Consider the following 21,661-nt stretch of genomic DNA (forward strand, 5'->3'; position numbering starts at 1 on the left):
CTCAAGAGACCCTGCCTGACAAGTTTCGATTGTCAATTTTCTGCATACAGCTTAGACAAACGATGGACATATAAAGTAAGTGTAAAGGTTGTGTGAAGAAAGAGCAAAAAATAAAACAAAAGCTTTGCTGCATTAAAGTGTTCAAAAATAACTAAACTTTCATTCATCGTCAGCAAGTGCTTTACCTTGGTCAGGGTCACAGTGAATCCATTGTTTAATCTATCCCTTGAATACTAAGAACAAGGCACCCAGATCCACATGGACATGAAATTTAGTGAAGCCAGTCCACCTACTTGCATGTTTTTTGGATAGTGGGAGAAAACCAGGAGGAAATCCAAATAAACACTGAAAGTAACCTGAGCTCAGGATCGAACCCAAGAGCTACGAAGTGGCATTGTTACCCTCTGTGCCACCCAGAATGACATATTCCAGTTCAAATTGGCTGCTGGTAACTGTTAGGCTATGAAGAGCAGTGTTGAGAAAACAGGTCCTCAGTGGCATAGCCTAGCTCACTAAATAAAGCTAAGGAGTAAGGTGTTCTTTAATATCAGCCTTTATTTAGAACTAGCTGGTGTTGCAGAATTACAATATGATCTCACAGAAAACAGTCACTTTCTATGCATCTCTGAGTGGAAAAACAAGGTGAATTAAAATTTACTAGAATTTCTCAATATAAAGCTTCATGATATTATCATTAGATTGATAACCAAGCCTGATTGTTTTTGTACTGCAGTCCTTGGGGGGGGGGACCAAACATCAACAAAAAAAAAAAAACAAAACAGCTAAATAACCCAAAATAAGGATGAAAATAGCCTGCATGTGTATTTAAGTATTTTTAATATCAAATGAGTGCTTTAAATGGTTGGATTAAGTATGATCTGGATCAAATTATATGGTTGACATTCAAGCAAAGATGACCAAACTTTACTACTGGGTTAAAGTCACTGCACATGGGCCATATAAAATGTTCCATAGTTGAGGTTTTGGAAGAAAATGTATACAGAAGACCAACTGCTCCATCTACTGCTGGCTTCAAAATAGCACACGTATCTTAAATTACTCCAGTTTATCAAAATACTCCTCATTTTTTCACAAGCAAAGAATGTATCTGAAAATGTAAAATTTTTCGGTACAATAAATCAAACAGAAACTGTCACCAGAAAAGTCCTTTGAAAACACTATTACTCAGTCCAATGCCTAACTCTGCATCGTCACATACAAAGGCTGTCCAATAAACCGTGTACAAGTTGATTTGACCGGACTGATCCATGTTCTGTTTTTCAGGGCAGTTTCCTGCGGTCCTTAACAGCATTTCGTTTCCGCTTCTTGCTCAAGAAATTCTCCAGCTTCCCACTCTTTTTCAGCTCGTTGTACTTCTCGGCCAATTGCAGTTTCTTCTGATCAGCTAAGGAAATGCAAAGTAGGCAAGAATTTAGATTTACACTGTCCAACGTTTACATCACGATATAAGCAAATATTTCTGTCAGAGTGCCCGAGCCGGTTTGAGTATTTCATAAACTGCTGATCTTCAGGGATTTTCATGCACAAGAGTTTACACAGAATGATGCGAAAAACAAAATATCATCCAGCGAGCATCAGTTCTGTGGGTGGAAACACCTTGTTGATAAAACAGGTCAGAGGAGAATGGCCAGACTGGTCCGAGCTGACTGGTTATTTGAGGTACTGTAGCCTTCCTCTCTTTACAGAGACACACATACATATACATACAGAGGGTTAACAGCAGTAAGTACTGAAAAAGAGAATTTACTGAGCTTACATTTCTTGAGATAGAAAGGTCTATGCCCATCTCCCACCAATGCTCTCTGCTTCCTCTTATAACAAAGCTCCTTCTCTCTTTGCTGTTCTTGTCTTTGATGGTTACGTTTTTGGTTCTCCTGCAAATACAGACCAAATTGTCAAAGACACAGTATAAAGCAAAAAATTACCTTTACCGTCTGTTTATAATATTACGCTAACAAAATTCAGGACATAAAGTGAAGTTGCTAATATGTATTCAGTGATAACTTGCCATTCTCTTTAGAAATGATTTCAATTCTTCCTTTTTTGCATTTGATTTTACTTTCTTCAGCTTTTTTTTCAGCATCTGCAATATAAATGGTAAGAAGTAACAAGCAGGATAGATATACTAGACTAAACAAATCTGCAAGTCTCTTGTAAATCTAAGCAAACCTCTGCTTCTCTTTGTTTGACGTCATTGATAAATTTGTATGTCTGGCGGAACACTTCTGGTTTAAATTCACCTGAAAGATCGTCAAAACGAGGATCCCGTAAAATCTGGTAAATACAAAATCCGCAGAATATAAAATGAGCTATTTAGTGACAGGATTCATATATGCAAACGTGTGTACAAGGTTAATTACTTTAGGAGACTTACAGGTTCCTTAAAAGATCCTACTTTTCTAAGAAAAGAAACTGGTTTCTTGGCTGAAATCTCTTGGGGTCTGCAGTAGAAAGGAGGTTATAAGGAGGTAGAGGAGGAATAATATTGTTAAACATGATGTTGATGTTGATGAGTAGTTCATTACCTGCCCCTGGTCCCTTGTTTAACAGGTTCTGAATTCCGCTTTCCCTTTTTTGCCTCACGAGTAAGCTTATTACATGCCTTAGTTCCAATTTTGCTTTGTAACCTTATAATCTCTTCAAATGACAATGTTGACAGATCTGTTCAGAAATACACAGAGAAGAGGCAAAACTGTAAAAATGTTGATGTACAGTGCCCTCCATTAATATTGGCATTCTTGGTAAATATGAGCAAAGAAGGCTGTGAAAAATTGTCTTTATTGTTTAACCTTTTGATTAAAAAGAAATCATAAAAAATACTCTGCTCTCATGGATATCAAACAATTGCAAACAATACAAGTTTATCAAAAAAAATAAATTGTTGTTAAATATAAGTGTGCAACAATTATTGGCACCCATTTAGTCAATATTTTGTGCTACATCTCTTTACCAAGATAACAGCTCTGAGTCTTCTCCTATAATGCCTGATGAGGTTGGAGAATACATGGCGAGGGATCTGAGACCGTTCCTCCATACAGAATCTCTCCGGTCCTTCAAATTTCCAGGTCCACGCTGGTGGAGTCTCCTCTTCAGTTCACCCCACAGGTTTTCTATGGGGTTCATGTCAGGGGACTGGGATGGCCATGGCAGGACCTTGATTTTGTGGTCAGTAATTCATTTTTGTGTTGATTTTGATGTATGTTTTGGATCATTGTCCTGCTGGAAGATCCAACCACGGCCCATTTCCATTTTAGGTTTTCATTAAATATCTGTTGATATTTGATAGAGTCCATGATGCCATGTATCCTAAAAAATGTCCAGGTCCTCTGGCAGAAAAACAGCCCCAAAACATTAAAGAGCCACCATCATATTAAATCATGGGCATGAGGTACTTTTCCATATGGCTACCTCCCTGTGTGCACCAAAACCACCTCTGGTGTTTATTACCAAAAAGCTCCATTTTGTTTTCATCTGACATAGAACACGATCCCATTTGAAGTTCCAGTAGTGTCTGGCAAGCTGAAGACGCTCGAGTTTGTTTTTGGATGAGAGTAGAGGCTTTTTTCTTGAAACCCTTCCAAACAACTTGTGGTGATGTAGGTGACTTCAGATTGTAGTTTTGGAGACTTTCTGATCCCAAGACATAACAAACTTCTCCAGCTGTGATCCTTGGAGATTTTTTGGCCACTCGAACCGTCCTCTTCACAGTGCGTTGAGACGATATAGACACACGTCCAATTCCAGGTTGATTCATAACATTTCCAGTTGACTGGAACTTCTTTAGTAATTATTGCCCTGATGGTGGAAATGGGCATTTTCAATGCTTGTGCTATTTCCCCATTTCCAATGCACATCCCATTTTGTGAAGCTCAACAACCTTTTGCTGCATATCACCGCTATATTCCTTGGTCTTACCCATTGTTATGAATGACAGGGAATTTGGCTTGCATGTTACCTCATATTTATACCCCTGTGAAACAGGAAGTCATGGTTGAAAAGTGTCCTGTTCCTAGTCACCCAGGTGTATTAAAGAAAATGTAAATATCAGTGGGAATATACCTCAAATATATTTTTCTCATATGAATTCATAGGGATGCCAATAATTGTTGCACACCTATATTTAAGAACGGTTTATACATATTTAAAAAAAACCTGTGTTGTGTTTGCAATTGTTTGATATCCATGAGAGCAGAGTATTTTTATGAATTTTTTAACAAAAGGTTAAACAATTTTTTCACAGCCTTCTTTGTTCACATTCACCAAGGGTGCCAATATTAATGGAGGGCACTGTACACAAAAATTAATTACTGTACAACTGTTTAACTGCTGCAGAAGCCAAATCTTTTTCATTATTAATTAGTGTGGCATCAGCTGAAATCTCCTCACCTTGTTTAAACTCAGTCTTGGTGTTGTTTCGTCGAAAGTCTATTTGGTTATGTGAATCCACTGACCCGGTCATGTCAGTACTCTCAGCTTGCCCGTGCTCTTTCTCAGAATCCTCACAGTAATTATTTTCTTCATCTGTATTTTCAGCATCCTCAACTGCTTCATTAGATTCCTCACCACTCATGTCCTCCTCATCCTTCTCTGATAGTTGAACAGGACCGGGTTGATTGAACAAAGCAAAGTTTCTTTCCATCTCTAAATCATCCTCGTTCTCATCAAACGATGCAATGCCCTGTGCTTGATTAGGCCTTTTCATTTGAACATGACTTGCAAACTCTCTTTGTTTAAGAGCCATGTGTCTTTTCTTGGGCGCCATGGTGCTGGAAATGGGCAAAGAGAAAAAACAACAAAAAAAAACAGACTGACATTCTGCTACAACACATCCTAACAAAGGAACAGGTTCAGAAGTGTTGTGACTGCTAGAGAATAAAATGTATTGGAAAATTTATATGCTGTTAAAAATGTTGTGTTTTCATTCGCAAACTCGTCATTACTAGACAATCTAATAAGAGGGTTTTGAACCTTACACACAGGCCGAGACAAGTGCGGTAACGATAACTACCAAACTACACAGCTTGTCCTCAAGATGTTTACAGCCGATTTAATTACTTCATTACACGTCTACAGACTTTTATTCACATGTACGGTCACATACAAATGGTCAGAGAAGGTTAGGTAAACTCACATTGTAATTCTGGCAATAATAATCAACACGGAGCCATGCAGCATTCAGTCCGCAGTAAACACTTCCGGGTAGGGAGGTAGTGAATGGTAGGGGAGGAGTGGGTCATTAATATTCATAAGAGAAACGCTACCTGATTGGCCGGGGAAACGCTGTGACGTTTCAAGCTGCGCTGCAACCATGGCAACCCCTATCCCCTGAAGCACTGCAAGAAAAAAGTGGGGGAAAAACATGGACGCCTCCATGTTCTGTTTTTTATTTTATTTTATTCAAACTGCACATGAAATTACAATAAAGTTGTCTATTCAGTAATTAAAAAAAAAAAGCAAAAAAGCAAAAATGACCCAATCTCAATGTCTATTAATAAGAAAGCGTTAAAAACATCAAGAATTTGCGCCATGTTTAGCATTCTGTCTTAATATGCTTTCATCATAATTTATGCGCCCCCCCTTTTTTTCTTTTTTTTTTTCTTCTTCTGTTTTTCTCTTGTCTCTCTCTTCAGAAATGTCTTCCTTAGTAAGATCATTACTTTTGTAAATTTCCCCTTGTCAACTATTATGCCGCAACTTGTTTATGGTTTGGAAGACTGTTTGTAAGTTACTGTTTCCATTCGTAGGCTGAAATTGCAATAAAATAAACAAACAAACAAACAAATAAATAAATAAGGCATAATACGATGCGCGCATGCGCGGTGCAAATCAGGCAGGAAACGCGAGTCGCCTCAAACGCACGCGCATGCGCGATATCCCTGGGAAAGCTGCGCGTGCCTAGTCTCGCGCCTGAGAGCGCGGCGTCTCTGAAGCTGCAGTGAGAGAGTATATCCTGCTCGTCTGTGTTGCAGTCAGAGTTGTAGCTGTCAGGTAGATCAGGGTCTCTGTTTACTTCAGAGCGTGTTAGACTAAGGTAAGTTCGTTGTTTTTGTATATTCTGCGCCTCTTGTGAAAAATTCAGGTTCAAGTTGGCCCGTTAAGAACGCCACCTAGCTGGTGCGTTAAGCTAGCAACAAAGTTTACAGAAAGTTCTCGAAGGACTCGCCTTTATTTAACAAAATGTCACTCTCTGTAAGATCTGTAACTGTATTACAGGACAAACACGCAGAGTTTACTCTACAGGAAACTCCATAATTCCTGGTCATGTCTTTTATTTATCTTGATTTTGCTTGTCAGGGTTTAGCTAACGCAGTCAGAACACCGAGAGCTGATGTTTACTGACAGTGTGTGTAATGAGGTTCATGATTCAGAGGCACTTTATCCTCACGCCCTTTTATCCTCATCTGGGGATTAATAAAGTCTTATCTTACGTCCTTCATCCTCATGTATGGATAACGGGAGCAGAGGAGAGAGTTTTCTAAGTGGTCAGCTAAAGCCAGCGGGTTCAGGATTTAAGGCTTTTTATTAAACAATTTGAACGACGTGTTTTGCTTCTGTCTTTTTATACCCCCCATTTTACACTGCTGTGAAATTATTGTTATTATTATTATTATTATTATTATTATACAACAGAGAATATAGACACCAGCTGCACCCTCAGTGACATTAACTATTTGTGTGTAAACCAAAGAGTTCCCCACCTTTCCCATCTGAATAAAATGCATTTCTTTACCCAGTTTCATCAGTGCACACGCGTCTGTTGTCCTCTGAGGGGCTTGACTTTCTCTATGAAGTTCCTGTTAATGATGGACACAGATCCCATCACTTTTCCCACACTTTATTGTGTTAATTTGTGTTTGAGTTCATTTAAAATGGATTGAATTGAGATTTTTTTGGTCAGTAATGTCCACACAGTAATCCTAAAGGACAATGCAAAAGCATTTAAATTTATTTCTACAGATTTATTAAAAATAATAAAATAATAATAATATATAATAATTCTCATTTATTATTCAGACGCTCGGTTAACCCTTGATTGAGGTGCATCCTGTTTGCTTTGATTATCTTGAGATGTGTCTAGAACCTGATTGGAGTCCAGTTGTGGCAAGTGCAGCTGATTTGACATGATTTATATTGATTTGACCTGTGTGTGCGCCTCAATTCACAGTGCAATTCAGAACAAAAACTAAACAGTGAAGTCTAAGGAACTCTCCATATACCTCCATGATCTAATTGTGTAAAGACATAGAACTGGATAAGGGTATAAACCCACTTCTAAAGCTCTGACTGTTCTCAGGAGCACTTTGATCTTTCGCCAGTGTGACATGGAAGAATGGCCACGATAACAGAGCTTCAGTCCTCTGAAGAGAAAGGAGAACCTACTGGAAGGGCAAGCTTCTCATAAACCCTCCATTAATCAGACCTTTATAGTAGAGTGGCTAGACGGAAGACACTACTGAGTAAAACGCATATTGCGATCACTTAAAGGACTCTGAGAATGAGGAAAAATATTCTCTGGTCCGATGAGACAAAAATTGAAGACTTTGGGCTGAACTCCAAGTGCTACATCTGGCAAAAAAAAAAACCAGGTCCTGCTCATAAACTGGTTAATATCATCCCTACAGTGAAGCATGGTGATGGCGGCATCCTGTTATAGTGCTGCTTCTCAGTAGCAGGGTTGGGAAGACTGGATAGAGCAGCGGGAAGGATGAATGCAGCCAAAAGGTTCTTGAAGAAAACCTGCTTCAGAATGCACACAATGTCTGATGGAGGTTCAACTTTCAGCACAGCAATGACCTAAAGCATACAGCCAAGACATCGCTCGAGTGGCTTTGGGACAAGTCTCCGAATGTCCCTGAGTGGCCTAGCCAAAGCCCAGGCTTGAACCCCATAAAAACATCCATGGAGAGACCTGAAGATGGAGTTTCAGACACTCACAATCCAGTCTGATTGAACTTGAGGATCTAAATGAATTCAATTCAATCTATAACAAGTGTGTAGAAAGTGAAGGTGTTTGAATATGTTTTCCGAGATCACTGTATAATAATAGTTTATAAAACTTATTTTAACAAATTAATGTGCACATATTGCAAGTCCTCTCTGCTACCCCCAACACACACACACACACAATAAATGTATGTCTGCATCAGTAAATATGACTATTGTCTATAATTGACTATATCTTAAATATGAATAAGATATAAATATGTCTTATAGCCTGATTATTTTTATTGACTTTTCCAGATGGAAAATGAAGATGGGACAATGGTGAAAAGCCAGGACTCAGTAGAGAAAAGGTTGGGGCGAACGACTTTGTTGGACAGTGGGGAAGATTTTGAGATGCTAGAAGAGGTTGATGATGGAGTGGATGATGATCTGCCCCCTTTAGAAGATGCAGGTGGTGGAAAGAAAGAAAGCCTTCAGGCAAATAAAATGGTGGAAGAAATCACAGACCCCAGTCAGCGTCCACCCCAAGAGGAATGGCTGGATGTCTTAGGTATGCGAGGTTACACTTGCATATAAAAAGGCTTCCTTCACAGTGAGAAATTACAGTAATAAAAACATCATGTCCTATAATACATGGTTTTATGATGCAATAATAATGTGTTTATAGGAAATGGGCAGCTGAGAAAGAAAGTTTTAGAAGCTGGGTCTGGTCCTGACAGTAAACCTCAGAGGGGCCAAAACGTCGCCATTAATCTCAAAACCACTCTGAGTGACGGAACTACAGTAGAGGAGTCCAACATCTCTTTCACTCTTGGTGATGGTGATGTCATTCAGGTATGTGCTTTTGGAGTCAAGGGATTTTGGGTCTCAAGCTTGTTTGTGAGGCTCAACAATGTTCCTCAGGTTTTGTTTACTGTATCCACTATCTTTATTTATTTATTTATTTATTTTTAAATAAATATTTTATTGCCTTTCCCAGGCATTGGATCTCACTGTGCAGCTAATGGAGATGGGTGAAAAGGCTCTGATAGAAGCAAGTGCCAAATACGCATACGGTGCACTGGGGAGGTGAGATCATTGACTGATGCATCAGTTCAGTGATTATGCAGACCTGCCATCCTTTACACATTTTGTGTAGGAACTCCATGTTTTAATGTTGGACTATCCTGCTTTATTGAGTTATTGCTCAAAAATATGCAATAACAATCTTTTTGCCACCAAAAAAAAAAACTTTGTATGAACACTTTGGATGTCAAAAAGTTTCCACTAAAATGATAATTTTACACCCCTACGCCCTAAACCCTCACCCCACTGGGACTACACGTTTTTCTTCTTGAAGCATAATCTACACACTTCAAATTATTGTCATTAGCCTGCATTTTGAGCAGCACTTACATGCATCAGAGTTGGATCAGAGCCGTCAGCCACACAGATTTCAGCAGGCATTTAACAGGGTTAACATTTGAGGTATTGGCAATAAATAGTTCACCTGTTAACATCACTTAAATTGGCCATTGTGGAGCACTATTCGTTATTTTTATTTATTTATTTATTTTAAAAATATATATATAAAATTTATAGAATTTTTGCAACAATAATGCAACAGTGGTACTGGTATCTCAAGACATCATGTACAGCCATTTGTTAGCTTACAATCCTTAGACATATCGTGTAAAAACAAAATAAATAAAAAAACCCCACATACAACAGGGTGTATCTGAGAAAGGAAAGAATATAAAACTCAACACATAAAAATGTGAAATAAGATGTATGCATATTCTGATTTCTCCTGACTCTTTAGTAGAAACTGTAAATGTAAACGGTCCTTTTGGATCATGCTCATGCAAACTTGAAGTAATTTGCATAATATTCAAAACATAATTTTGCATACTAGTCCTAGGCTTTCTGGCAGAACATTGGTGTCAAATTACTAAGCAGAATCAATAATGATCAAAATCATTTTGATTTATAACAACGTTGGTGCTGATTTCATAACAGCCGCTTCACCCTGAGCATCCGAATGCTCAAGTGCATGTCAGAAGTCCTTGGAGGTCCAACCATGGCTGCGTCTTGATAATCCTAAAAAAACAAAATCAGAACAAGATGATTGAGTCCAACACCAATAATGTGGATTTGTGTAAACGTTATTTAATGTAGTATAGTGTTATTTGAAACGGTATTGTTTTTAACAATTTAACATTTTATTGTTAGTGTTTTAATCAGGGCTCTAAACCAGTTTAGGATTGCTTTCATTCACTTTCTGATTTAGGCCTGATTGTTCATGATATTTGACTTTTTTCTCCATGTGCACAAACAGAAATTAAGATTATCTTTGATCATGGGTTAAACAATATCAGTCTTTCAGATGAGACCTTAAACTGAGGTCCTGACTCTCTGTGGTCATTAAAAATCCCAGGACACTTCTTGTAAAGAGTAATGGTATAACCCCGGTGTCCTGGAGAAATTCCCCCGTTGGCCCTTATCCATGATGGAGATTATTAGGGGACCATCCCTGAATTGGCTACATCACTCTCTCTTCTCCATCAATATCTGGTGTGTGGTGGGCGTTCTGGCGCAATATGGCTGCCGTCGCATCATCCAGGTAGATGCTACACACTGGTGGTGGTTGAGGAGACCCCCCCCCCCCCCATACAATGTAAAGCACTTTGAGTGCCAAGAAAAGCACTATATAAATCTAATAAATTATTATTATTATTATTATTATTATTATTATTATTATTGTGAATGTGAACAGCCCCTCTGGTGGTGATTTAGATTTAAGACTTGACTCAGACTTGCAGCTCAGAGACATGTGATTTGTCTTGAGTAAGTGGCTCATGAACGTCTCTAAAGTATACGTTTCCCATGTTTATCTTTTGATCATTAGCAATTCTACTCCTGTTGTGCCTCCCAATGCTGACTTGATTCTGGAGGTGCATCTCCTGTCTGCTGTTGATGCTCCTGACCTGGAGCTTCTGCCTCCCTCTGAGAGGATCAGTTTGGCGAGCAAGAAACGAGAGCAGGGCAATGTTCACTACCAGCGTGGAGATTACGCTTTTGCTGTTAACTCCTACGGGATTGCCCTGCAGATAACGGAAGCAAGTTCGAAAGGTAAAAAGACTGGCCATTCACGCTAGTCTGCAGCTGTAGTTACAGTACACTGTGGGAAAGAGGGATTGATAGGTTTAGGATTCATTTGTTGTCAAACTTCGACTATAAAATGTGTTAAACTTTGTGGAGTGTTTCTGCCATTACTTAATTTGTTTGAACAATATACAGTACACATGAGTGGGATGTAATTTACCTTTACATTTAGTCATTTGGCATATGCAAAGCTCAAGAATGCAAAAAAAAGTACAGCCAATTCCAGAACTATTGGCACCCTTCAAGAGAATGAGCAAAAATGCTTCCATAAATTTTCCAACTTGAGAAACCCCATACCGTTCCTTTAACATTTGCATGTATTTCTTTTTCTCTTGATAAAATTATTGGATATTAAGAATATTTTAAATAAATGCAAACAAACTGCTTTATATAAGCACTGGAACTTTATGCAAAACTTAAAATTAGAAAAAATAAGCTAAGAGTCGGGGGAGTGCTTCTGTATCATTAGTCTACTTGGAAATCCACAGGGAAAGACAACTTTAATTACACTGATTTTTTTCATGTCAAGCTTTTGCCTTCATAAGAAGTTTTTCTATATAAAGAGGGCCTGATATTTTTGGAGTGTTTCCTCAAGATGTCATGAAGTTTGTGTTATAATCAAACCACAATACAGCGCGTATATCCACTGTTTTATCATATAAATGTTTTGATCTGAAGCCCAAATGTCTTCAGTGTGTAGCAAAAACAACAGAATTGGCCTTGCCGTTCCAATACTTTCAGTGTGGACTGTATATTAAATCTTCAGCATTTCGGCAATAATGTCGGCCTTGATCCCGAAACTCCTCATCGGATTGGTACATCCACAAAAGTTATAACATTTTAAGAATTATTTCGATTTTGGTGCACTTGAAGGTTCGTGTAATGCATGTAACGCTATGGGCTTGCAATAGATGTACTTACTATAACATATTTGATACATATAAATACCTAATAGCAGTAAAATACCTTATTGTCATGACCTGATACAATTGTTGTTTCAGTGGACATCAGCCCTCAGGAAGAAGAGGAGCTGCTGGATGTAAAGTTGAAATGCCTAAACAACATGGCTGCCGCTCAGCTCAAGCTGGACCACTATGAAGCTGCACTGCGCTCCTGTGTCTCGGTTTTAGCTTATCAGCCAGACAATATCAAAGCTCTGTTTCGTCAGGGCAAGGTACCCAACTTTCAGGCACCTGTCCTTCCACTTATCGTTACGTGGTCATATCCTGAAGGTTCAGATTGTCAGTGCTGCTCGCACTCATTGGTTATTTGTTCTATTTTGGTTGCTCAGTGAAAGAATAGCAGTCTTGTAGCCATTTAGCAGAACAGTCCAGAATAGTTAAATCTATTGAAAATCTTTAGATTTGCTATTTTGCTTTGTGTCTCCAGGTACTGGCACTACAAGGAGAGTACGCTGATGCAATTAGAAGTTTGAAAAGAGCTTTAAAGTTGGATCCAAGTAACAAGGTAACGCATAGCCTTTACCAAATAAACTGCAATAAACCATGCAGAACTCGATGCACAGGGATGCCTCTGCTGCCAACAGGTCTAGTCCTTCTTCTTACTAACTTGTATGCCAAAAATACCCTTAAACATTATACTTCAAACAGGAAGGGAGCACTTGAAGAAAAACGATTTGATATTTAACTTTGGTGAAAATCTGATCAGATCATCTGTTGATTACGGTGATAATTTCATATAAACCAGAGGTCGTGAACCTTCTCAACCGGCAGAGCCATAAAAGCCAAAAAAAAAGTTTTGATTTTTTTCTTTAAAGAGCCAGAGAAGGCTTAAGATATTTTTGTATGTCGTCTTCTTATTCTAGTTATTATCTTCACTATTGCATCAAATATAAAAAGTGGTAATGTATTAAAGACCATTTGGCAGTTTGCATGTCCTTGACCTAACAGCCTGCACTTCATCTAATAGGCTGTAGGTGGCACTTGGAGGTCATTTAACCAACTAGGATAGTTTCATCAAATGGTAAATCAATACAAGATGCAGTAGGAGAGCAAACTAAACACTACTTACCATTAATGCTATTAACTTCCAAATTTCTCTGTCTGTTCGGACTGGTTAAGAACGATACTCGTCTTTTTTTTTTCTTTTTTTAGCCATTTCACCTTTCTTTAAAAAAAAATGAAAACAGACCGGTTGTGTAGTTTTCAACCGATTTATGAAATAGACCGGGAAATTACCGCTCTGCTTCACATTGTCCAGTGAAATCTGAGCTTGTTGTGCCACAGGTTGGTGTATACATGATAAACTGGCATTAATTATGAATTATGTAATATTTTAAAATATGTAAAGTTTTAATTGAATTGACACAGTAGCTTTCGTGAGTCCTATTTTTTTTCCCCCTGCCGTCGAGCCATAGTCAGTCACTGAACGAGACGTATATGGTTCCCGACCCCTGATATAAATCCTACAAGCACTTAAACACCCATAAAAAAACAGACGGGAAAGGTTTCCCTCAGACAGAACATAAACCATTAAAGGGTTGCTAACTGTTTAACATGGAGGTTAATGTATTATCAAAGAATGACTGATTTAACCATCCTTTAACCACCAGGAGGTAGTGCTGTAATCCTCCACACTGACCCAGTGTTGGAGCAGAGATGCACACTGTCCTGTCGCCTCCTACGATCTTATTTCTCTCTAAAAATAGCAGGATCTCTTGCCCTACTCTGCTTACACAGGCAGAGAAAGAGATGTGCACTGCCATGCAGCACATACTTATGAATAGATTGACAACATTTCCCTACCTGTGCCTATTCTATCCACCATCTCATGTGTCTGACCTTTTTACAGGTTATTACCTCTGGCTATTACGAATATGTTGGGATCAAGTTTTTGCGCTCTGCTCTTTAATTAGTTTTTAAGTGCTGTTGAGTTTGTTCTGTTTAACTGTTGAGCTTTTGAATAGTCCAGGCAAAGCAAGTACAAAAAAGTAAGTTGGAATAATAATATTGCAAAATTATTTGAATAGGTGTACAGTGAGGGTCTGGTAATTGCAAGCTTGAAGTGGGAAAGTTCACGTAGCACCTTAGAAACCTTACACTGGACACAAGGCTCATGTTAATGGATGTAGCAGCTGTAGAGGAGAGCCTGATGGAACATTCTCTACTTTTACACTCGAAGTTCTGTTCCTCTAAACACTTTGTATTAACGTAATGTCAGCGCTGTGACATTTTATATGCAGGGAACATGCTGTCTAAGTGGTACTTCCTGTGTGTTTAGTGATCTTGCACGTTTTAGGCAGAATAAATGTATTGGCAGTACAGCTGATTTATTGGTAAGTTATGAGATGTTCTGAATAGCTGGTGTGTCAGGGTGTGAGCTGCAGATATATCAGCTGTCTTTTCACACTCGCACAAAAGAGAAACACACACACACACACACACACACTGACTTTTTCTCCTGTACAGACCATCCATGCAGAGCTGTCGAAGCTGGTGAAGAAACACTCGGAACAGAAGGGTGCTGAGCAGGCTATGTACAAGAAGATGCTTGGAAACCCACCTGACATCAACACTGTACAGAAACCCCTGGCCAAGTCCTCATGGGTGTGTATGGCATCATCTGCACTCATAAATAACAATATCAGCAAGGTTTAAATTGGGATTTAGCAGGAACGGAAGCTCACTTTCTTTCGTGGATGCCAGCACCATGTCAAATAGGTTATTGCACGGAGGTCTTAACATTGATATGAATTGTTCTTAAAACAGGTTTTGATGTACGTGTTTCTGTCTTAATGATTTAACTAATGTTAAAGTAGCTACAATTCGGTGACCCAACTTCTTGTTTGGCATTAAAATAATATCAAAATATATTCTGATTAATTTCTGGAAAGGACACAGTGTTACAGAAAAAGCATTAAATGAGCAAAATGAAAACAGTGCTTTAATGGATGAATGTACGCTCTTTAAAAAAAAAAAAAGTGGTTCTATAGGTTGCCTGGCAACAATAGCAGAAACCTTTTTGGTGCCATATACAAGTGTTTATACTATTACTAATAGTAATAATAATCTCTATTGATTTGACATGAAAGTGGAGAAAATAAATACTGCAGCCAAGTGATTGTTGATCGTAAGCGCCTCACGCATGGAGACTGGTATTTAAAAATTTTTTTGAAGCAGAGTGTCCCTGTGACTGTTGCCTAGAAATTTCTCACGCACCAGTGCACCTTCCCTGATGCCGTGTGGGGGCAAAAGCAGGAGGGTACAGTGCCCTCCATTAATATTGGCACTTTTGGTAAATATGAGCAAAGAAGGCTGTGAAAATTTATCTTTATTGTTTAACCTTTTGATAAAAAAAAATCACAAAATACTCTGCTCTCATGGATATCAAACAATTGCAAACAAACCACATGTTTGTTTATTATTGGCACCCTTTTAGTATAACAGCTCTGAGTCTTCTCCTATAATGCCTGATGAGGTTGGAGAATGCATGGCGAGGGATCTGAGACTGTTCCTCCATACAGAATCTCTCCAGATCCTTCACATCTCGAGGTCCACACTGGTGGAGTCTCCTCTTCAGTTCACCCCACAGGTTTTCTATGGGGTTCAGGTTAGGGGACTAGGATGGTCATGGCAGGACCTTGATTTTGTGGTCAGTAAACCATTTTTGTGTTGATTTTGATGTATGTTTTGGATCATTGTCCTGCTGGAACATCCAACCACAGCCCATGTTAAGCTTTCTGGCAGAGGTTCAGGATTTCATTTAATATCTGGCAGAAAAAAAGCCCCAAAACATTAAACCACCATATTTAACCGTGGGCATGAGGTACTTTTCCATATGGCTACCTCCCTGTGTGCACCAAAACCACCTCTGGTGTTTATTACCAAAAAGCTCTATTTTGGTTTCATCTGACCATAGAACCCGATCCCATTTGAAGTTCCAGTAGTGTCTGGCAAACTGAAGACGCTCGAGTTTGTTTTTGGATGAGAGTAGAGGCTTTTTTCTTGAAACCCTTCCAAACAACTTGTGGTGATGTAGGTGACTTCAAATTGTAGTTTTGGAGACTTTCTGACCCCAAGATGCAACTAACTTCTGCAATTCTCCAGCTGTGATCCTTGGAGATTTTTTGGCCACTTGAACCGTCCTCTTCACAGTGCGTTGAGACGATATAGACACACGTCCAATTCCAGGTTTATTCATAACATTTCCAGTTGACTGGAACTTCTTAATTATTGCCCTGATGGTGGAAATGTGCATTTTCAATGCTTGTGCTTTTCTCTTATAGCCACGTCCCATTTTGTGAAGCTCAACAACCTTTTGCTGCACATCACAGCTATATTCCTCGCTCTAACCCATTGTTATGAATGACTAAGGGAATTGGGCCTGTGTGTTACCTCATATTTATACCCCTGTGAAACAGGAATTCATGGTTGAACAATTTCCTGTTCCTAGTCACCTGAGTGTACTAAAATGTTTTAAATATCAATGGAAATATAGTGCAAATATATTTTTCTTGTATGAATTCATAGGGGTGCTAATAATTGTTGCACACGTATGTAACAAAGATATTTTTTTGATAAAAATCTGTTTGCAATTGTTAGATATCCATGAGAGTATTTTTGTGAATTTTTTAACAAAAGATAAAAAGGTTAAACAATAAAAACCATTTTTCACACCCTTCTTTGCTCTTTTTTTACCAAGGGTTCCAATATTAGTGGAAGGAACTGTATATATATCGTAGGAAATCAACTTTGGCATGCAGGACACTATGGCACACTGCAGCTTGAGACACGGTCACTTATTGAGCACTTAGTCCTGGCTGTTATGAAGTGTTTCAGAGTATTAAAATTGGAGTAATTAAAATTGTCGTGGCAAACGGACCAGACTTGCACACCGCTTGAGCCCGTCCTCCTTTTACACACCGGCGTTCTTTAATCTTTCTTTAATCCTTCCTTCTTTAAGTCTTATTAATCTTTATGGATCATGTTGCCTTGCTGTCTTTTTTTTCCATATTGAATATTTCTTTAGTAAATGCCATTAATATAAAATAACTGGGTTTTTCAAAAGTCTTATTAAATTTGTGTGCAAATGAAGTACACTCCAAAAGTATTGGAACAGCAAGGCTGATTCTTTTGTTTTTGCTATGCACTGTAGACATTTGAGTTTCAGATCGAGAAATAGATATGAGACAATAGATCAGAATTTTAGCTTTTATTTGGTGATATTTACATCTAAATGTGTTAAAAAAAAAAAAACACCTTAGAACATGGCACCTTTGGCAAGCCCCCCCAGCTTTTAGCTGAACAAAAGTATAGGAACAGATGGTCTTAAAGTACATAACACTTGACATTTGGTTGAATCTCACTTTTTTTGCAATAAACAGCATCAAGTTGGTGACCCATATGCAAACTCTTTCACTTGTTTGTTTTGGGAGGGTTTCTGCCTTCAGTCTCCTCTTCAGGAGATGAAATGCTGCTCAACTGGGTTAAGGTCTGCTGATTGATTTGACCAGTCTAAAACCTTCCACTTTTCCCCCCTTATGAAGTCCCTTGTTGAGTTGGCAGTGATTTTTGTGTCATTGTCTTGCTGCATGATGAAGTTCCTCCCAATTAGATTGGACGCATATCTCTGTAAATGGGCAGACAGTTTGAACCCAATGGCTGGGTTCAAACAAAAGTTGTTTAACACATCTAGATGTATATACAGTGGGGGAAATAAGTATTGAACGCGTCAACATTTTTTTTTTTTTTTCAGTAAATATATTTCCAATGAGGCTGTTCACATGAAATTTTCACCAGACTTTGGTATTAATTCAATAAATCCACACATATAAAGAAATCCAAACATTAAAGGAAGCGTCTTGAAGCGGTCATTACAAACAAAGGCTTCTCCACTAAGTATTAAATACATTTCAGTTAGTGTGTTCAATACTTTTTTCCCGTGTCATTCCCCTTTATTACACATAACTTTATTTACGGACTTTAATGTTGTGAATTCTTTATATTTCCGGATTTCTTGAGTTAATGCTGATGTCCGGTGAAAATTTCATGTGAATAACCTCATTGGAAATATATTTACTGAAAAAAATGTGGACACGTACAATAGTTATTTCCCACACTGTATCAGGAAATGAAAGCTGAAATCCTGATCTATCGTCCCATATTCAACCCACATCTCATCTTTTGATCTCAAATCCAAATGTCTTCAGTGTATAGCGAAAACAAAAGACTTGGCCTTGCCTTGTATTTAGACCTAAGCATAATCTGTATATAAAAGTGCACTAACTCCTCAAATTGTATGATTTGAAATTAATCAGTTGAGGTTTAATGTTGAGACTTCTTATGTATCAGTTTACTCACTCAGGAGAATGAGTAGGATGCAAACGCTTTTCTGAACTTAAAGGATTTTCATGAATGCCAAATTTCTTGTGTAAATGCTTCTACGAATGATTTACGAACAAATCTGTTCCTGTCCTTTTCTTAAGAGTGTATACAGACAGTAACTAACATCATTATTACAGTGTAGTAAGTGCATAACATCAGGAGACAGTGTTCATTGGTTGGTGTACGGTGTCGATGGTCATGTCAAATTACAAACCTAATAATAATTTTCCCCTTTTGTCTTTGTTTCTCACAGAGTATAAGCTGGAAGTGGTTGTTCGGTGCTACTGCTGTTGCTATTGGAGGTGTAGCCTTGTCAGTGGTCATTGCTGCTAGGAATTAATTTAGTTCAGGATACTAGCGTAACCTCGATTTTCGGTACACTATCGTCCATTTATAGTACTTTCTGTTTGCTGTCAGAATGTAACTTTATAAATTATTAACAAAGTTTGTTTAAATGCATGAAAGGTGACTTGAGAATGTTGATGTATGAAGTGATAAATTATTACATCTATAAAATGAGTAAATTTGCCATTTTGTTGAGGAAATGATCTAGTTTATCTAAATGTTGGAACTGTTTAAAGCTTCCAGTGCAAAATGTATATTCTACATCTAATCACCTCCTTAGCCTTCCTATGTTATGTTTCTGAATCAGCAAGACTGTTTCTAATGTAGCCAATATGTATGCTGCTAGCTTTGTATTCCTACATGGCTCAATTCAATTCAATGTTTGCTTGTTGCAGTTGTTTCTTCTGTGTTTTAACAAACCAGTCCACTGACTAATGTTTGGCCTCCTTTGCATTCAGGAGGGTGTACCTCACCTTTTTAAAAACTCTGACCAAACACTGTAAGGATTTTACAAAAAGACCAAATTAATTGATTTAGACTTTTATTGATTTGACTTAGACTTATTTTGTGTCTAAATATGTAAATGGTATTTATTTTAAATATTTCACTATGTCTAATTTTCTGATTATTGATTTTATAAATGGTTTGGTTACTCATTTGGTATTGAAAGTAACAACATTCCTGATAACTAATTAATATATATTATATAATTTTTTTTTTTTTAAATAAACTTTTACACTTTCAGTTCATACACCTCATGAGAAGAAGTGGTTAGTCAAAGTCAAACACGTACAATCACCTAAACGAGTTTCACTTTAAATTCTATAATAAACTTTCCATATGTCCCTGCCAGTACATCTTAATGAGCACTGATGTATTTTAATGTAATTCATGACTGTTTCCACACAGTTCCTCCTTTGTCATAACTCATGGATAATGATCAGATTTATCTGTGACCCTCTCTGGACATAAGCATGTAAATCATTAATCAAAATGGCATGATCTAGACATGGTTTTCAAAATGAGGTCCGCATGTCCCTAAGTGCATTCTCAAACTTTTGCATCCAGGGACCCCTGTAACTAAAATAAAAACATAGACCCCCTCATGAACATGGATGGATGACTCCAAATGGACATTATGATTTTTTGTGACCCCCCCCCCCCCCCAATCTTGGCATTTAGGCTTCTCCTGATTGTTTCCTGTCACACTTGTAAATCCATATTGAATAAATGTTTTGGCATATTTTTATGTTTGCTTTCTTGCGTTCTGCTGCACCCCTCGGTCAGAGTCACTCAATGTTGTTGAAGAACTAGCAGAGGTAGATGAATGGAGAAATTTGTCCATTTCTATTGCTGCGCTCCTACACTAGAGCAGCGTGTCAGGATCTCAATATGGACTGAAATACGTTCTCTTCATTTAAATGTTGAATGAGAGGGAGCATTTCAAGATAGTAGCTCACAATATCTGCTTTCATAGTTAGAACAGTATTTGTAATATTAATTTGTAAAAAAAAAAAAAGATTGTGAATTTCTCTTTTATGGCCCCATTTTTAAACTCAGCAGCTCCAAGTGGGGTTGTGACCCTTGTCTGTGAACCAGGAGATGGGGCCAAGATGACATAAAGTGACGTTTTTGAGTTATTGAGGTTTGGATTAAACTCATGAGATTGAAAACGTATACGTGATTAACTGGAATAGAGTCGGTTGGATGTTCAATATTCGCACATATGCGGAAATTAAGGGACCGTCTCTAAAGTTACATACGACATTGTTATACATGTTTCTAACAGTCATATAACCAACTGTAAAGTGTTCATCTAGGTGTCAGCTATAATGCACACCTCTTAGATTTTTGATATTTATTAAAATAAGCTATTAAATCATATAGAAATTAGATATAAATTTCACTACCGAATGGGCTAATACACAAAATATACCATAAATTAAAGCTTAATAGCATTTGAAGGAAATGATGTACAGTCACACAACCAACTGTAAAGTGTTCATCTATATATATATAACTTTAGAGACGGTCCCTTAATTTCCTCATATCTCCAAATATCGAAAGTCACACCGACTTCATATATGTATATACATATAAATTATTTCATTAATAGGACATCTATTTTTTGAAGAAAATCATTCAATCCAGTACGTGTCCTTTTGACCCCCTTTATACATTCGTGAAGGCTTTTTTTTGTAAGGTTAAATATCAAAAGGTGTGCGTCACACCTGACACCTAGTCGAACACTTTACAGTTGGTTGTGTGACTGTATGTCATTCCCTTCAAACACTATTGAGCTTTAAATTATGGTATATTTTGTGTATGAGCCCATGCAGTAATAAAATACACGGCAATATTTATATATGACTTAATAGTTTATTTTGTTAAATATAAAAAAAATCTAACAGGTGTGCGTTATACCTGACCCCTAGATGAACACTGTACAGTTGGTTATATGACTGTAAGTCATTCCCTTCAAATGCTATTGAAGTTAGAATCGTGTTTAACAATGTGGTATGTAACTTTATAGACGGTCCCTTCATTTCCTCATATCCCCAGTATCGAACGTCACACTGACTTTATTCCAGTACTGGATGAGTGGAAAGCTGAGGAATAAAAGAAAAAGAAAACATCTCGATGAAAATGATACATATCTGCTATATTGTCATATTGTTCTTAAAATGACACCCGTGCTGTGAATAGATCATACGGGGACATCTTTAACTCCAGAAAGCGTTCCTGGGTGCATGAAGTTCTCGACAGGAATTTCCCATCACCCTGAATGGGAGAGCCTCCAACCGAAGCCACGCCTACCGCGTAACGGCAGCGTTATGAATATTCATTAGAAACGCACGAGAGGT

The 21,661-nt window shown here is 37.9% G+C and overlaps 2 protein-coding genes across 2 annotated transcripts; one reads left to right on the forward strand and one right to left on the reverse strand.

The window, feature by feature from the left end:
• Window positions 1-525: 525 nt before the first annotated feature.
• On the reverse strand, window positions 526-5,238 carry rrp36 (ribosomal RNA processing 36). Its single transcript, XM_053634436.1, has 8 exons — window positions 5,153-5,238; window positions 4,408-4,787; window positions 2,547-2,682; window positions 2,396-2,462; window positions 2,191-2,295; window positions 2,030-2,104; window positions 1,778-1,895; window positions 526-1,405 (listed from the first exon to the last, which is right to left on the reverse strand). Exons 1-8 carry the CDS (start codon window positions 5,194-5,196, stop codon window positions 1,281-1,283), a joined length of 1,050 nt encoding a protein of 349 aa, XP_053490411.1. The 5' UTR covers window positions 5,197-5,238; the 3' UTR covers window positions 526-1,280.
• Window positions 5,239-5,840: 602 nt separating this feature from the next.
• Window positions 5,841-19,546, forward strand: fkbp8 (FKBP prolyl isomerase 8). The gene is made up of 9 exons (XM_053634435.1): window positions 5,841-6,052; window positions 8,263-8,515; window positions 8,633-8,799; window positions 8,945-9,033; window positions 10,853-11,076; window positions 12,111-12,283; window positions 12,499-12,576; window positions 14,538-14,675; window positions 18,706-19,546. Exons 2-9 carry the CDS (start codon window positions 8,263-8,265, stop codon window positions 18,790-18,792), a joined length of 1,209 nt encoding a protein of 402 aa, XP_053490410.1. The 5' UTR covers window positions 5,841-6,052; the 3' UTR covers window positions 18,793-19,546.
• Window positions 19,547-21,661: the final 2,115 nt, after the last annotated feature.

Source organism: Ictalurus furcatus, chromosome 10 (genome assembly GCF_023375685.1).
Source record: "Ictalurus furcatus strain D&B chromosome 10, Billie_1.0, whole genome shotgun sequence".
Classification (NCBI taxonomy): domain Eukaryota; kingdom Metazoa; phylum Chordata; class Actinopteri; order Siluriformes; family Ictaluridae; genus Ictalurus; species Ictalurus furcatus.

Excerpts from the sequence above, each read along its gene's own strand:
- rrp36 (XM_053634436.1), bottom strand. The coding sequence starts at position 5,196 with ATGCTGCATGGCTCCGTGTTGATTATTATTGCCAGAATTACAAT. Across the intron at positions 4,788-5,152 it reads ATTATTGCCAGAATTACAAT|CACCATGGCGCCCAAGAAAA; the intron begins GTGAGTTTACCT and ends GCCCATTTCCAG. Across the intron at positions 2,463-2,546 it reads AAACAAGGGACCAGGGGCAG|ACCCCAAGAGATTTCAGCCA; the intron begins GTAATGAACTAC and ends TTTCTACTGCAG.
- fkbp8 (XM_053634435.1), top strand. The coding sequence starts at position 8,263 with ATGGAAAATGAAGATGGGACAATGGTGAAAAGCCAGGACTCAGTAGAG. Across the intron at positions 8,800-8,944 it reads GTGATGGTGATGTCATTCAG|GCATTGGATCTCACTGTGCA; the intron begins GTATGTGCTTTT and ends TGCCTTTCCCAG. Across the intron at positions 14,676-18,705 it reads CCCTGGCCAAGTCCTCATGG|AGTATAAGCTGGAAGTGGTT; the intron begins GTGTGTATGGCA and ends TGTTTCTCACAG.